The sequence below is a fragment of the Silurus meridionalis genome, chromosome 20 (assembly GCF_014805685.1).
Source record: "Silurus meridionalis isolate SWU-2019-XX chromosome 20, ASM1480568v1, whole genome shotgun sequence".
Classification (NCBI taxonomy): domain Eukaryota; kingdom Metazoa; phylum Chordata; class Actinopteri; order Siluriformes; family Siluridae; genus Silurus; species Silurus meridionalis.
In genome coordinates, this window is record NC_060903.1 from 14,959,479 (window position 1) to 14,975,853 (window position 16,375).

The 16,375-nt window shown below is 37.4% G+C and overlaps 1 protein-coding gene across 1 annotated transcript in view; it reads right to left on the reverse strand.

The window, feature by feature from the left end:
• The window catches only part of ppm1lb (protein phosphatase, Mg2+/Mn2+ dependent, 1Lb), a 77,546-nt gene that overhangs the window by 9,058 nt on the left and 52,113 nt on the right, over positions 1–16,375 (reverse strand). Inside the window, exon 2 of the mRNA XM_046877083.1 lies at positions 8,087–8,261. Coding sequence (XP_046733039.1) covers positions 8,087–8,261 — 175 coding nt within the window. The remainder of the gene's footprint in view (positions 1–8,086; positions 8,262–16,375) is intronic.

Genomic DNA, 16,375 nt, shown 5'->3' on the forward strand with positions numbered 1-16,375 from the left:
TGTCTCGCTAAGTATCACAGACTAAAGTTTGTGCCCGATTATATATACAGTTTATTATCTATATACCATATAATGTATTATTTATTACATAAAACTGCAAATATAATTTAATGGATGATGCTTATCTATATAAAAGTCCTGCTGAATTCTCGAATCCTCAAATCTGTTTGGAAATAAGGCATTATATAATTTTCTACTGTAGCCGCTCTGACAAATGCACAGGATATAATAATGAGCACCTTCTCATTTATCATGTGCTGGAAATGCCTTAGAAATTAAGAATAACCACCAAGGGTTGTTATTTAACAAAGAAAAAAGTTTGACATTAATGAAAGGAGTCTCCATTCTTAATGCTTTGAACACCAATGTAACGTTTTCCACCACTGACACGCCTTCAGGATGGAGAGTGTCAGTCTTCTGAGGCTTCTCAGAAACATGTCAAGCTGTCTTGAAGACAGAGGTAATAAAGAGAAGCTAATAAAAGAACTACTGACAGTTGTTTAAGGTTGATGAGGGAATTACAGGAACTTGGACTTTTCACAGCATAAAACAGCAAAAAAGACATTCTGTAATAAATAAAAAGGTATCCGTTGCCAAATTGCTGCTGTATAAAGGAATAAATCACTTCACTGCACTTATACTATTGGAAGATAATCATAGTCAGGTTGGTAACAGTAACTATGCTTTGTGTCCGTCTACATCAAAACCCCCCATTGTTAATTATTTTCCCCTGACAATGCATTCCATTGTGTTTTATGCCTTACATAATGTGGATCTTATAATATCTGTAAGATCTAATGTATATTCTATAACCATTACAGTCAGCTCTGTGGGGTACCTTGTTGTCCTCAGGCTATGCGGTGAATTTAGCAGCGATCGTTTCCTAAAACGCAGTCTCTCTTTTTTTTCCCCCCGTTTTTCCCTGACTGATGCTCTTGCACACACCCACACGTTCTCTCTCTCTCATATTTTCTTTATATACAAATGCCATTCTGCCTCACCAGAATAACAGGGGGGAAAAAGATTATATACACCAACCAGTCATAACTTTATGACCACAGATCAGACATAACATTATGACCACCTGCTTAATATTTTGTTGCTCCACCTTCTGCTGCCAAAATAGTTCTGACCCGGTGAGCATTAACAGCATTAATTAACAACTTATACAGCAATTTAAGTTACAGTTGCTCGTCTGTTGGTTCGGACCACACAGACCAGTCTTCGCTCCTCACGTGCACCAATGAGCATCGGCTGCTCTTGACCCTGACGCCAGTTCACCACTGTTCCTTCCTTAGACCACTTTTGATAGACCACTGCAGACTAGGAACAGCCCACAAGAGCTGCAGTTTTGGAGACGCTCTGACCCAGTCGTCTAGCCATCACAATTGGCCTAGCTCAAATCCTTACGCTTGCCCTTTTTTCTGCTTCTAAAATCAACTTTGAGGACAAAATGTTCATTTTCTGTCTAATATATCCCAGTCATAATCAAATAATTGCATTATTATAAAATAAATTAGATGGAAGTCATCAAAGTAATATGACAATATACATGAAAAAAAAAGTTAACAATATGAAAATACATTCTGCTACAACTAATTGAACCAAATCAATAATAAAAAATAACTGCCACATAATTTCATTGTTCGTCCTTGTAATGAACCGCGCTGTGGCACACACTACACTACACTGAATCACTTATTAGTTTTTTAAAAAAATGTAAACATAATACATTTTTAATAAAGGTGGTTCTGTTCCTCTGTCTCACATTGCGTTCACACATCAGATTCCCCGATTCAACCATGAATCTCTGGAGGAAATTTCCACACACAGATTTATTTGTACCTCACAAATCAAGACTTTGTGATTTTTTGTGCTCTATTTTTGTATCATCTGACAAAATAGCTTGGTTCCAGTCAAACCTCAAAAAAAAAAAAAAAAAAAAAAAAAAAAAGCTGGTGTCCAATCGTATATTTGGAGACTAGGTTATGACAAAGTAAGACCTCCAGCCATTATCTTCAACCACAATTCATTTGCATCTTCTTCCAGGAAATTTTCTGGATGTTTTAAACATTTTAATTATTACTCCAAAAGTGAATATGAGCATCTTAATGATAGCTCCTGACTTTTTACTTATGAATCCTGTAGTTTTCTTCATGGTGACATATGTTATATGTATTCTGTAGTGAAACAGGAAATCATGGATGACTTTTTAGTTCCTAAACACTCAGGTGAAATGAAATAAGTAGAATATAATGTAAATGTGTTTCACTTTCATTTTGTTCATATTAAATCCATAATAATAATATGATCTGCTAATGATTGTAAATCATGTTGTTCTTTTGTTGAAAATATATATCTTTATCATCTTTTTTCCATCTTTGGAACACTACACTACACTACACTGAATCACTTATTAGTTTTTTTAAAAAATGTAAACATAATACATTTTTAATAAAGGTGGTTCTGTTCCTCTGTCTCACATTGCGTTCACACATCAGATTCCCCGATTCAACCATGAATCTCTGGAGGAAATTTCCACACACAGATTTATTTGTACCTCACAAATCAAGACTTTGTGATTTTTCTGGTAATCAGTACTTTACTTCAATATTTATAACTTTTTACTTTCACTCATTACATCTTTTACGATTTCAGCCCATTAACCTATTTCTTGAACATTCCACTGGTGTATTATTTCCTGGCTATCGCGCACCACAGATGTAGGTTAGCCTACAAAGCTAACAACTAGCAAGTCAGATGTCAACAAGAAGTTTGGGGTTAATGTGGATGAGACAGAGGGAGTCAGTGATGTAAACATTACTGAGAACAGAGACATTCTTGATCACCTGATCATCATCATCTTTTCTGTTCTTGTGTTTTATATGGTGGATGTTCAGCCTGGATACATCCATTAGATAAAAACATTTTTAATAATTTTATATTAATACGACGTGAGGTCCAGTTACCAGCGTGACACTAAAACATTTAGTAGTAATGGCTACTTTTTACTTAAGTACATGCCAGAGCCCAAACTTCTTTACTTTAACGTGAGTGAAAAACTGTAGTCAGTACTTCAGCTTTTACCAGAGTCTTTTAAAACATACGTATCTTTACTTCTATTTGAGTGAAGGATGTTTGTACTTTTGCCACATCTGCTCTGTGTAGTCCAGTTAGTGTGATAACCTTGAAATACAGGATAAATGTTGGCAAGGGATCCTTTAGTGGAACTGAAATGCAGTTTATATAGTTTATATAACTTTATCAATTAACCAATAATCAAAGATAATCACTAGCACTAAGCAGAAAATAAAATGCGATTAATAAGGTCAGATTACAAAGATACAGTCTTCATAGGACAGATTGTACATCTATTACAACTTCCCTAATACTTTCTCTCTCACCCCCTCTAACACACACACACACACACACACACACACACACACACACACACACACACACACACACACACACACACACACACACATACTATCTCTCTGTAATCGTCCCCTGTGCCTCTAATTATTTTTATCTCCTCCCAGTGTTGAAGAACATAATGAGTTGTATTGGTCCGCTCATCTCCCTCTCCAATTAGACACGCTGGCATTCCATAGAGGACGAGAGAGTGATAGAGAGAAACTGAGAGAAAGAGATATGTCCATATGTCTGAATGTTCTCGAACACCTAATACACGCTTCACTACAATAAATTCTGCTCCTTCTACCCTTTTCCAGTGCTCTCATTTCCTTTGCATGCCAGTTCTAGGAACCTGAATTCACCAGGATGATTGAAACACAGCAGACAGTAGCGATGACACCTGCCTGTCCTCTGTACTCTCACACACATCCAGGTTTCAGCTGCAGTATCACTCTGCTCTGTCATATCTTTATAACTGTCATAGAAAGTCTTCCTTTTCTGCTATGGATTTTCATTTCTTTGCTAAACACTATCTTGCTGGAACAACTTCAGTGTTTGCTAAGGAATGAAAGAGGCCCACCAGTGAAAGAGACAAGCCTCAATTACCTGTTATAATGTTCTATCTACTGTATATTATACAGCTTCAATATAAATCAATAAATAATACACCATTTACTCTATATAGAGTTAGATTTAAAAAAATCCGCACCCTACTGGGAAATTTGAGCGCCGAAGAACAATATTTAATAAAACCTTTTTTTAAATCAGGAAATTAAAAAATGAAAGTGGGCTGTACCCTGAAGACAAAACAATAAAAATGTTGGAAAAGTTTTTCTATAAACCTCTGCTGAGACCAAACTTCATTTACAGTCCACAGTGCAGGATATCAGTCAGAATAATAACTGAAAGTAGGCTATAGGGTGGTAGCAGTTTCTTCCCATTAGCTGTCAGTCTTCTGAACTCTGAACTCAGACATGACCATTACAAGACCATCCTGATCTCAGACACTGAACTATACTGACCCATGTCCTGATAATAACAATATAAAAAAACCCACATTATTAATGCTGTTTGCACTCTGTTTATCAATGGTTACTTATACGTCATGTCATTTGTTTTATATCTCAATCTCTACCTAACCTCTTGCTAAGTGATTGCTGGATAGTTACCTGATAGTCATTGGGCATTTTTACCTCATTTCTCTGCACAATCCACCTCTATATTTTTTATCAATCTGAGCTGGTCTCTATTCAGTACCTCAAAAACATGCTTTTATAAAACAAATTTATATTTACAGACCGGGCTTAACTTTATGGCCACAGACCAGGCAAATCCCAAATTCTTATGTTTGCCCATTTTCCTGCTTTTAAAACATCAACTTTGAGAACAAAATGTTCACTTGCTGCCTAATAAATGAATCCCACCTCACTAACAAGTGCCATGATGAAGATATAATCAGTGTTATTCACTTTACTGGTCATAATCATCACTGGTTTGCAATTTATATCCTGTATATACATATGTTGTGCTAGTTACTAAGAAATAGTAACTAGTTACAGTTACTCGTTACTTCATTCAAAAAGTAACTCAATTACTTTGTTGATTACTTACACCAAAAAGTAATGCGTTACTGTTAAAAGTAACTTTTTAGTTACTTTTTTAAGAACGTTCTTTAATGTTCCCATTAATGCCCTTTTATGTGTTATGGTCTATACAAACACAAAACTGACTTAAACACAAAGTAATTTTTAAACACTATTTTATTCAAGTCAGAACAGCACAAACTGAATATATCACAAGAATGAAATAAATTTCCTGAAATAAATAACAAAAAAAGCTTAATAATATATTCACAATCAAAAACTAAAGTGGCTTCTGCATCATAAAAGCTGTTGTGTTGAGCTCTTAAAAATGTTTCTTTCACAGCTTAAGTATGAAAACTATCAACAATGTAGAACAGAACACCGAGTTAGCTTCTAGCTTCTAGCTTCGTCGAGGCATGGAGTTTCTGGAGGTGCTGCTATCGCAGTAGATACGACCTTTGAACCAGAAAGACACAGCTTACATTTGACTAAAAATTTTTTGTATTTATACTCGACTAAAGTGAAATAATGAGCATATTTCCAGCATATTTCCACTCGTCTTGCTCTCGCCTCGATTCGCCATTACTGCCATTACTCACTATACACTAATTCATTGGCTTTGGGTTCTGTACTTGTTCTCTGCACAATGACAATGAAGTTAAATCTAATCCAATCTAATCTAATCTAATAATTAGATTAGGACAAAAAAGAGGTTGAAAATTGTGATAAGGCATACATACAAGTGATTCAAGGATTTATATTTTTTAAGAATAACAGTGACGTTTGATTTTTTTTTTCCCATTTAATACAAAATTAAATTTAATCGTGAACTCGGACACAACTGAATTACTTTGTAAGGTAAGTAAAATACTTACATGTCTATAGGCTGCACATTCATGTATTATTAAATCATTTAGTCATGTAGTAGCTGTACAATGCATAAAAAAACATGCAGGTACTGGTCATGACAAAACATCATATTAGTAAAAGATGTGATATCAGTGACTTTGACCTTGGTATGGTTTTTGGTACCAGATGTGACTGTATTTGAAGAAACTGCTGATCTGTTTAGATTTTTAAACACAACAGTCTCACACAGAATGGTAAAAAAATATGCAGTGAACTGCAGTTCTTTGGGTTTACTGTTAAAGAGACAGGCTATAGAACAAAGGCTATAATGGCTTGAGCTCTCAGGAAGGCTACGCCAATGTAAATAACCACCATTTAAGGTGGTGAGCAGGAAAAAACACATCGAAACTTTAAGTGAATAGACTACAAGAGAAGCAGATCACACATCAGACTCCATTCCTGTCAAGAAATAGAAAACTGATAAAAAGGGGCACAGGCTCACTAAAACTGGACAGTTTAAGATAAGAAAAACATTGCCTATCTGGCATATTTTCAATTGTTACTCTGGCAGGTGTCAAAACTTTTGTTTTTAAACTTCATATATTTTGTTGTCTTATCATGTTGTCTTCAGGAACATCTCAGAAGATCAGCCGTTTTTGAAATACCCACACCAGCCTACCTGTCACCAACAACAACAACCCCAAAGTCCAAATCACTGAGAGAGGGAGGGGGAATTGCGAAATATATCCTTCATTTCAGGAGCATCGAAGCCAGACACACAGGGATAAGAACCACTGGGTAGACAGTAATAGATGGAAATGCATTTTAATATACAATTCAGCGAGAAGTGAACCACCCAATCACACCACGGATAACCCCAAAGTCGTAACAACCCCAGTTACGGAATTGAAAATGTGCACAAAAAAATGAGATGAATAAAAAGTTATGGAGTGTCTTCCACTATGAATTTTTCAACCTTCTCTTCCTCGCTCCATATCATCATCAATAAAGCATCAGTGCTTTTGGGGAAAAGTGGCACAGATGAATAAAACACTTCGTGTCTATGTGCAAATCTAGGGCAGCCTCAAAGTGCCTCATCCTCCAAAGATTTAAACTTTTCAATGTGTTAAATAAAAGGTGGAATGTGTACATTTCTTTCAAACACTTAAACGTAAAAGAGCAATCGTTAGATTCTGCTCGACATTAGAGCTTTACAATTTTTTTATTTTAAAAACGTATGGAGCTATGCTAACAAAAAGGTTTTACAGTAAACCATTCATCATGTGACTAATTTCTACGGTTCTGCATTCATAAAACAATCTCGGTTCTACCACATAGACTGAACGTATGGTGTAACTGTGTAAAGATAAAAAAACACAGAGCGACAGAATATTTCAGCATTACTATCTGACTAGAAACCCGATCTGACAAACAGGAAATACTGTGGACATCCATGATTACGATGATCGAATATCCTATAATCCAACTACAGTGATATCACTGGGTATAATGGAAGAAGAAAAACAGCTTTCTCCACTCTCTCTCTCTCATACTTTTTTTCTCTTGCCACAGAGAGCTCTTAGGATAATTATAAGATGCCACAGAAAGATAAACCTTTAATTAAATAGTGCAGGAAACCAATGTTGACAAAAAATATGCCTTTTTTCCTAACCCTACATTAACATCAGCAAGTGCTAATGTGAAACTGTACAGTAGAACGTTCAAGAAAAAAACAACAACAAAGGCAATGTGTATTCAGTTCTAAACTGTCTAGTATCATTGAGTATGGGATAATTCAGGCCTGATAGAACCAAAACCTGAGGTGGTCTGCTAATATTGTGCTTTCAGAGATGCTTTTCTGCTCACTATGGTTGTAAAGAGTGGTTATCTGTCCTACTGTAGCCTTTGGCTGGTCTAATTCGGTGAATTTCCTACTGATGCAACAGCATATTGAAATTCCACATGTACCGAGTCTGGTTGATCCTTTGTAGCATGTCAATTCTAAAAAACCTGAGAGAAACTGTAAGACACCCTCGACCAAAAACAATCTTGGAATCTGATGTGTGGAAGAAAAATTCTGGGACATTCAGGATTCAAATAACTTACTGTCATCTCAATTGTACTTACATAATAAAATCTTCTCTCAAAGATCCATCCAAGCTAAATTTATACACTGACATGTTTCCTGCCCCAAACGTACCCCTTTCCATCCATAACATACATACATAACATCTTACCTGCTTCATCATACGTGGCAGAGAGCTTCTCCAGCATCTCCTTGTCCACATTGAGGATTTGCTGCTCCAGGATGGATTGATAAGACAAAAGACTGTTCTCTTTCTCCTTCTCATAATTCTGCAGGTGCTGCTTCAAGACCTCGGGCAGGTGAGTTTTCACGTATTCTGCTGCCGCCTGGAAAAGGGGAAACAATAAAGATATATAAAGCTCGCCAGGGTTGTCATTATTTAGTAAAAGAAACACTGCTGTTTTATTTACTGCTTTGGCTATGCCGTGCCATCATTCTGGCCTTTTTAAAATGAACACAAGCTTTCCTATCCGAGCTGCCAAACTAAATCTAGACAGAGAACGTGTGCCAGTGATTTAGGAACAAATCCAAGGCTCTAGCTGTTGAACGCAAGTGTAAAACACACCCTTATGAAACTTCACGTTAGTTCACTAGTATTATACACAAGTCAATAGGTTTTGTGTTTAAAAGTTTAATTTCATTAAACAAATGAACACCATATTTTGTAGTAATGTTGGATAAATAGGGTTCAAATTGTTACTGAAGAGAATAAAATATAAATCACTTGTTAAAGAAAAAATGGTTGGGGAAGTGGTAGTTCACTGATTAGATCACTGATTGGACCTTGGATCTAATGCTCATGAATTCAAATCCCATCACTACCAAACTGATACTGCCCTTATCCCTTATATATATATATATATATATATATATGTGAGATAATTGTAGGTCACTCTGTATAAGGGTGTCTGTTGAACCCTGTAAATGCAATAATTTGCCCTTCTACTCAAAAGACATTTATGGCATTAGGCAGCGACTTACATTTAACTCATTTATCCAACTGAGCAGCTACAATGGTTAAAGGCCTTGCTAAGGGGCCCGAGAGTGGCAGATTGGTCAGGCTAAGATCTGAACTAACAACGTTCTGATCCAATACCGTAACAACTTAGCAACCACCTCCACCACTACATAACACATTACCGCATAGTGCTATATGGTTGAAATGCATGCTTTGATATTGAGCTGATTCTGACAAGATTAGCAAACACTAAATTTGCATTAAGGGACATTAAAGAAGTGGTTCGTCCTTACGTGGTGGAATACAATTTGGTAAAGAGTTAATAACCAATCTAGCAAATCGACCAACGTTTTTTTTTTAAGTAGCTCCGGTAACTCCTGTCTGACCTCTGTTCAATGCTGACATGAATAAATCATCAGACAAATGGATAGCGATAGCAGGAAGAAAAGTGCACAGACAGCCAAATGCCGGCGCTCTCTTGGCCCTAGTCAAGCTGAGCTGGAGAAATTAAAGTCGCTAAGCATTTGGCTAAAGAGATAACAACCTGTGCAGCCTGTTACATAAAACATTAATACATCTCTTTGTGCAGGCAAAGCGGATCCAAATACATGGGTAATTTAAGATAGAGGCTAAATGAATCAGTAGTTGCAATTGCTAGCAAGCAAGGTAACATTTTGTGTGATTTAGCAACGTTTAAGTTTACATTTACACCATTTGGCAGACCAGCGTACCCAGAGCAGGGTATGGTTAAGAGCCCTGCAGTAGCAGTTGGCGGTGCGAGGATTTGAACTCAAAACCTTACTAATGTCTTCACTAATGTCTTATGTGATCCAGTCATAAAGTGGTAATTGGCAGTAGCTAACTTTTTGTGCAAGTTTTTACTTAAGTGCAAATCTAATAAAAGTTTGTGTACATATGTAAACCTTGTTCAACTAAAAGAACAGCTCAAATAGAGGTCTCATTTTATATAACATATTTCTAATGCGAAAAATACACAGTGTTTCATAACTGAACTTGGTAGCGGATCACAGTCCATAGTAGTGAGATCCACTGTTTTTGCGATTTCAGCAGAGACCTTCCTCCAACCCCGAGTTTTATATATAACAGCATGAGCTTGTAAGGACATGAGTCATAAGGAGAAGCACCAGGAGGATCTAACCTACATCATGACAGAAAACATCACCACAGGTGCCCTAACACTTTTCAGTTCTGCTACACTGTTTTTGCACCAAGGCTGCCTACTGAAACTCAAACAATGCTGGTCTCGTTGCCCAACCTTGAACTGTAGGCGAAGCAGAGAGACATTTCCAAATATACAAACAAACAGAGACAGCTGAATCCACCACAATCCACCAGAACAGCTTTGATCCACCTTGGCATAGATTCTACAAGTCTTTGTAGCTGTCTCACTTATCTCACTTATGCCAGTTGGTGTTGTCATGATGATGGAGGTGTTGCAGAGAGCTACAATTTTTTTTTAAAAAGGGGTGGAGTCATCCTATAAAAAGTTATGCCTCGTGGATAAAAATGTTTCATCATAGGACGATTAGTCAGAAGAAATATTACTCTGAAGTAACATGTCCTTTTATTGGGGCAGGTACCAGCAACCACTATCTAAGCCATTTGAGCAAAAATAATAATCTTGCCCAGTAATAATTAGAGGTTGACCGATATGGGATTTTCTCGGGCCGATGCCGAAATGTAGAAATTGAGGGCAGCCAATGGCGATACCTGATGCTGATTTTTTGTTTTCCATCCTTAATCTCATAAAATCTAACAGTTAAATAATAAAAAGTGATACAGAACTGCTCTCCAAACTACCAACCTAATTAACAGCTAGTCTTACTCTTACTGTTCTTGGGAAATTACCAGGTAGTTCTCTTCAAAATGTTAGCAGACAGAGTTATGCCAGTAGAATGGCAGCATCCTGCTTGATGTAAGAGGCAGCGTCACATGTTCCAAAGCAGCGCTTAGCTGCTTATATATGTGCCTGCTTATTAATTGGCCTATTTTTCAACCCAATTGGTGGATACCAGTTCATTAAAATGATGTAAAAAATTGGCCAGTGGTAATGCTTTTCCACTTAATTTACTTTTATTAATTTTTGTTCTCAAGAAGTACTAATAATAATGCTAGTCTAAATAAACTGAGAATACACTACCAGCTGATATACTTTTAAAAGAGGGTATAAAATGAGCTCTGCTCATTCTCTAAATGGTGGTGCTAGTTCAGGGCTAGTCCCATTAGCTCTCCTTTCCAGCTGCTGTAGGGGAATCTGGTACTTTCTGTCACTATATGTGGCCAGGAATTCACAGGAATTGCACTCCTGACATTGGAAACCTGAGTCTAAGCCTTACTTCCAGCTAAGTGGATGGCTAAGAAATTCAAGGTTACTCTCATCTTCAGACATTTCTTCTACTAAATCAAGTCTAAGCAGAACATCTGGTCTTTTATTAATGGCTTCCAATAGCTTCTTTGGAACGATTTGGATAAGTTTTTTGCAGAAGACATGGCAAAAAAAGCCAAAGCTGTCTAGAACCTGAAAATCCTTACTCTGAACTGAATTCAGATTTAAAACCAAAAATTCCACTCCACAGCACCAAGATCTCAGAAGCTCAAAAGTGGACAATGAAGGTTTGTAGACAGAACCTTTAACTTTGTGGGTGTAAAGTACATGGAGAAATGTGCCATTCAAGAAATGGCAAGGACCGAGTGAAAAAAGAAATCAGTACAAGGCAGTGTGGGTGGAAGAGGAAAAAAGGTGAGAGAAAGGAGACTGTGGGACAAGGTTAAAGATAAGATAAGATGTGCATGTGTGTGAAAGAGATTTCAGAGGGATGGTGATTATAGTTCAGACAGATTTGGAAAAGTACCCAGGACTCGCAGACATCTTTATATACTGACAGAGCAGGAGGCAGAGGATGTCTCGGGAATGTATAAAGCACCGTTCTGGCCCCCGAGATCTTCATCTAGCCTGGTGCTTTAGGAACCTACAAAGCCGTACACTCTACAATCTCACGCCTTGTGCCTGCTGATCTTATCAGGACAAATCCATTTGCTAGCAGAGATATGGACGGTGGCACCCCTGCTGTGGTGTTCTGAGCCTGCTCCAGCCTTCTCAGCACTGCAAGGTTTGTTCAGTCTGACCTTAACAAGACTCTGGCACACAAGCACAAGCAGAAATATACACACACACACACACACACACACACACACACACACACACAAACACACTTGCTGCCAGGTTTCAAATCCCAATGAACCGAGTACAAGTCTGCCAACACTCTTTGGAACAAAAATGAGTCCTTAAAATAAATCTTTGGATAGTTCTGAGTTCTTAAAAGTAGTCCAATGTTTAAACCCACTACAGATGCAGACAGAGGTATCAGTAGTAACATTTATTTATTTTATTTATCTAGGATATAAACTTTGTAAAGTCAAGTTGTCATTTCAGCCATATGCAGTTTGTACAAAACACAATGAAACAGAAATTAAGTTTCTCCAGGTTTAGGATGCTACATAAAACCACACAAATTAGATTTGATTAGATTAAACTTTATTGTCGTTTTTCCAATAAAATGTAAATAAATCAAATATAGGATTAACAAATTATGGGAGTGCAAATGTGAATACAGTAATACTATAAATAATATCCTTCCTGGTGGCTCCGTCCTCAGCATTCTCCTACAGATATACCCCATGTCCCTCCTCTGCACATGTCCAAACCATCTCAATCTCGCCTCTCTCACTTTGTCTCCAAAACGTCCTACATGCACGGTCCCTCTAATAAGCACAGACCTAAATGGGCAATCCAGTGCAATGACACTGTCCATATAATAATAATAATACTGGATGTGTAAACATTCTGTGATTTTGCAGCAGTTATTGGTGCAAAAACTGCAATGAAGGTGTTCGAGTGTGTGACAGAGTGTGTGTGTGTGTGTGTGTGTACATATGTGTATTTGTCAGTCCAGTCTTATTGTGGGAAGAATCCCACTGTTACACAGTCTGGCTGCGAGGACCTGCTGATGCTCTGTTTTCCAGACGGCAGGAAAGTAAAGATTGTGTGTGAAGTGTTTGGGAAGTGAGGGTGAGTGTGTTGTCAGCCACAATGCTGGTGGCTTTGCGAATGCAGCGCATGGTATATATGCAACAATAGACATAAAAATACACCGTAATAAAAAATCGGATATCGCATATAAAACCTCCCATATGGTTATACTCAAACTTGTTTACAAGTGTCATAAATTCAAGCAGCAAAGGGGTCAGTAAGTTCGTTGTTTCATGTCGTTGAGGCATTAGAATGAAAACCTTTTTTTTAGACCTAACACGGAGAAAAAGAAGTTGAATAATGTCCTTTGAGCAAATATTTAAACGTCCTAGTGTAATGTTTTTGTAGCTTGCACACATCAAGCACCATGCTGACTAGTTATGGAAAGCTCTGTGGTTAAGATCAGAAGGTTTTGTGTTGATCAGAAGGTTATGAGTTCAAATCCCAGCACCACTAAACTGCCAGTGCTGGGCACTTTAGCAAGGCCCTTAACCCTCGATTGCCCAGTTGTATAAAATGAGGTAAAATCGCTCTGGGTAAGGGCGTCTGCCGAGTGCCGCAAATGACTTTGATGGCAAGATTTAATCACAAATTGTCCCCAAACCCTACAAAGGATTAATTATAAAAATTCAAACCGACAGGGTCAAATAAAAAAACCTTTTGAGAGTCACCTCTGGAACAGCTGTAACCAAAATTCCTTATAGTGTCAACACAGCCAATAAAATTGGTTCTGAAATTTTTTTATACAAAGGCTAGTGCGCTAGCGGCGACCAAACAGCGTCCAAGCCTTTGTTTAAAAAATTCCACACAAGGAATTTTGTTTCCAGCTGTTGGTGCCTCTCAAAAGTACAGACAAAAATAACAATATATATTTAGCTTAGACTATACAATCTGACAATACGAGTCAATACAGATCACCGATTTCCACCTGAAATTGATCCTCTCAAAAAAGTGGCAAGGACAATGTCAAGTGCAACCGGTTTAGCATGCGAAATATGACCGCGTAGGTGTAGAGAAAGACGAGAAAAAGCAGAATATGTGTAAGGTGAGAGATGAGAGGTGACATGAGAGCATGTGTGCATTTGCAGCTCTGATCTTTCACGCTCAATCTTAACACTGTTATGGATGCCTCACTTTAATACTCACCCTTGCTTCACTGGATCATCTCACATTAATCTCTAGACTTGTACGTAAGATATACACGATGCTGTCACCCTGTACACTATACAGTTGTAGAAAAATTACTATTTATAATCTCTTTATCTAATGTCACCCAGAAGGATCTGGTTCTTATCAAAGTTTCTTTCTCATGATAATAAGGGATTTAAACCTACATAGATTTAGAATGCTGCAAAACTGCTCAGTGAAAAAAAACTGTTGTTGAAAATTGAATTGAATCAAAGTGAATCATGAGGTTGAATAGGCTGAGAGAACTCTTCAAGTTCTATAGGAGTTCCCTATAGTCCTTGAGCAGGGCCATAACCCTTAAAAGCTAAGCTTTTGCATTTCATTGAAAGCCCTTTGAGTTAAAAGTATCTGTCAAATGAAGAGACTATAAAGTACTGGCTTTAATTCCAGTCTTTATTGCTCAATCCAGGCTACGAAAAGATAAAGACTCCATACATTTGCTTTCAAGGTCCATCAAAGGTGTTTAATTGTTGTCATTTGTGAGTGGGATCTCTGTTTAAGAGAGGAAATCTATATTAGCGATTGGCAGCCGTACAATAGGATACTCGCACACACCAAAATGGCTGTTCAGAGCAGTTCAGTTATGCAAATTGTCTTCTTTGAAATCTAATCAAAGCAGGCCGATCAGCTGGAGGAAACTAAATAGGATAGGTTCACTAAAAGGATGTGTTATATACATATTTTGAGAAAGACGCTAAAAGCAACTGTGTGTGTGTGTGTGTGTGTGTGTGTGAGTAATGGCTAATTTCATTAAAACAGGCAGCTGCTGTGCTTCAGGTAGATAAGACGGGGTATCTCTCGTCACAAATCCTTCCTCCTCTTGCCTACAAGTAATTGCACGCTGCCAAACACTAAACCTATGTGTACCAGGCTCCCGAAAAGCCAAAAGAGAAAGGGCTTTGTTCCAAAAATAACCTCTGAGTAGCCACTGTGGCGGTTTGCTACTTGATCCTTCCATCAGAGTTTCGTTCCACTGACCTTTGATTTGGTGCCCGGTGTCATTTGCTATAGCTGGGAGAGCTGGGAAAAGTGAATCGAGGACAAAATATTAACCCTCAGGCTCTACTCACTGTTTTCCCAGAAATTCAAATTCAATCAAAATAAAAATGATCTTTTGTTAGTCACTTAGTTCATTTCGTTCCTTCGATCAGAAATAAATAAAAATGCTTAAAAAAAAAATTCAATAAGCAGATTCCCCAACACTTCTACATACAATGCAGCTAAGGACAAATTATGATAAACAGAATTTCAAAAATAATTATTGTGTAGCGTCTGTGGAAGTCATGTAAAATCTTTACTGACTCAGGACTACTTTTCGCTTCTGATCATAATCACTGTACCCCGCAACATCGTATATCTGCTACAAATGGACATTCGGTACAACCCAGATGAGAACGGGTTTCCTCTTGGGTCTGGTTCCTCTCAAGGTTTCTTCCTTATGCCTTCTCGGGGAGTTTTTCTTGCCACAGTCGCCACCGGCTTGCTCATCAGGGACAAACTTACTTATAAAGAACATATTCACTTTTAATCACCACATTATCTGTGTAAAGCTGCTTTAAGACAATGTTCATTGTTAAAAGCGCTATACAAATAAAAATGAATACAAATTTAATTAAACTGTAATAAAAGAAAGAACGAAAGATCTCGGACCAGACTCATTAGATGAACTACTCGATTCCGTTTCCTGTAAACAACTTACATAGATTTTGTGATGGTTTGCTCATGCTCGTCCGGTAAAAAATTGACCAATCACTCTATAAAAACTACTCATTCTTCTGAGTCACATTAAACACTCGTTTAGAATGGACAAAAATCACTATACAAAGCAGCAATTTACCTACAATAAATATGACATAATATGGATTGTAACTAAACTTAACAGCTATAACCAGCTTATGTCATATCATATATTACCTCTAACTTGTATAATATAAATAAATATAATAATATTTATGAATGTATTAAAGTTAAAACCAGGAACCTTTCTGTTAGGAATTACTTCAAGGTGATAACAGTGACTTAGCTTCATGTCCAACTGCCTCCTGTCTCCTGGCCATTAATTATATTCCTAAAACAACACACCCAGAAGTGCTGTAATTCTTCTCTATTCGTGGTGTTTGATCACTCTACGGATGCCATGACGGTTTCTGGCAACACAGCCAATTAATTCACTCCTCTGTCATGCATCATTTTATCCTTACAATTTTTTTCAGACACGTTCTTTGCAAGAAAGCCATGTTCAA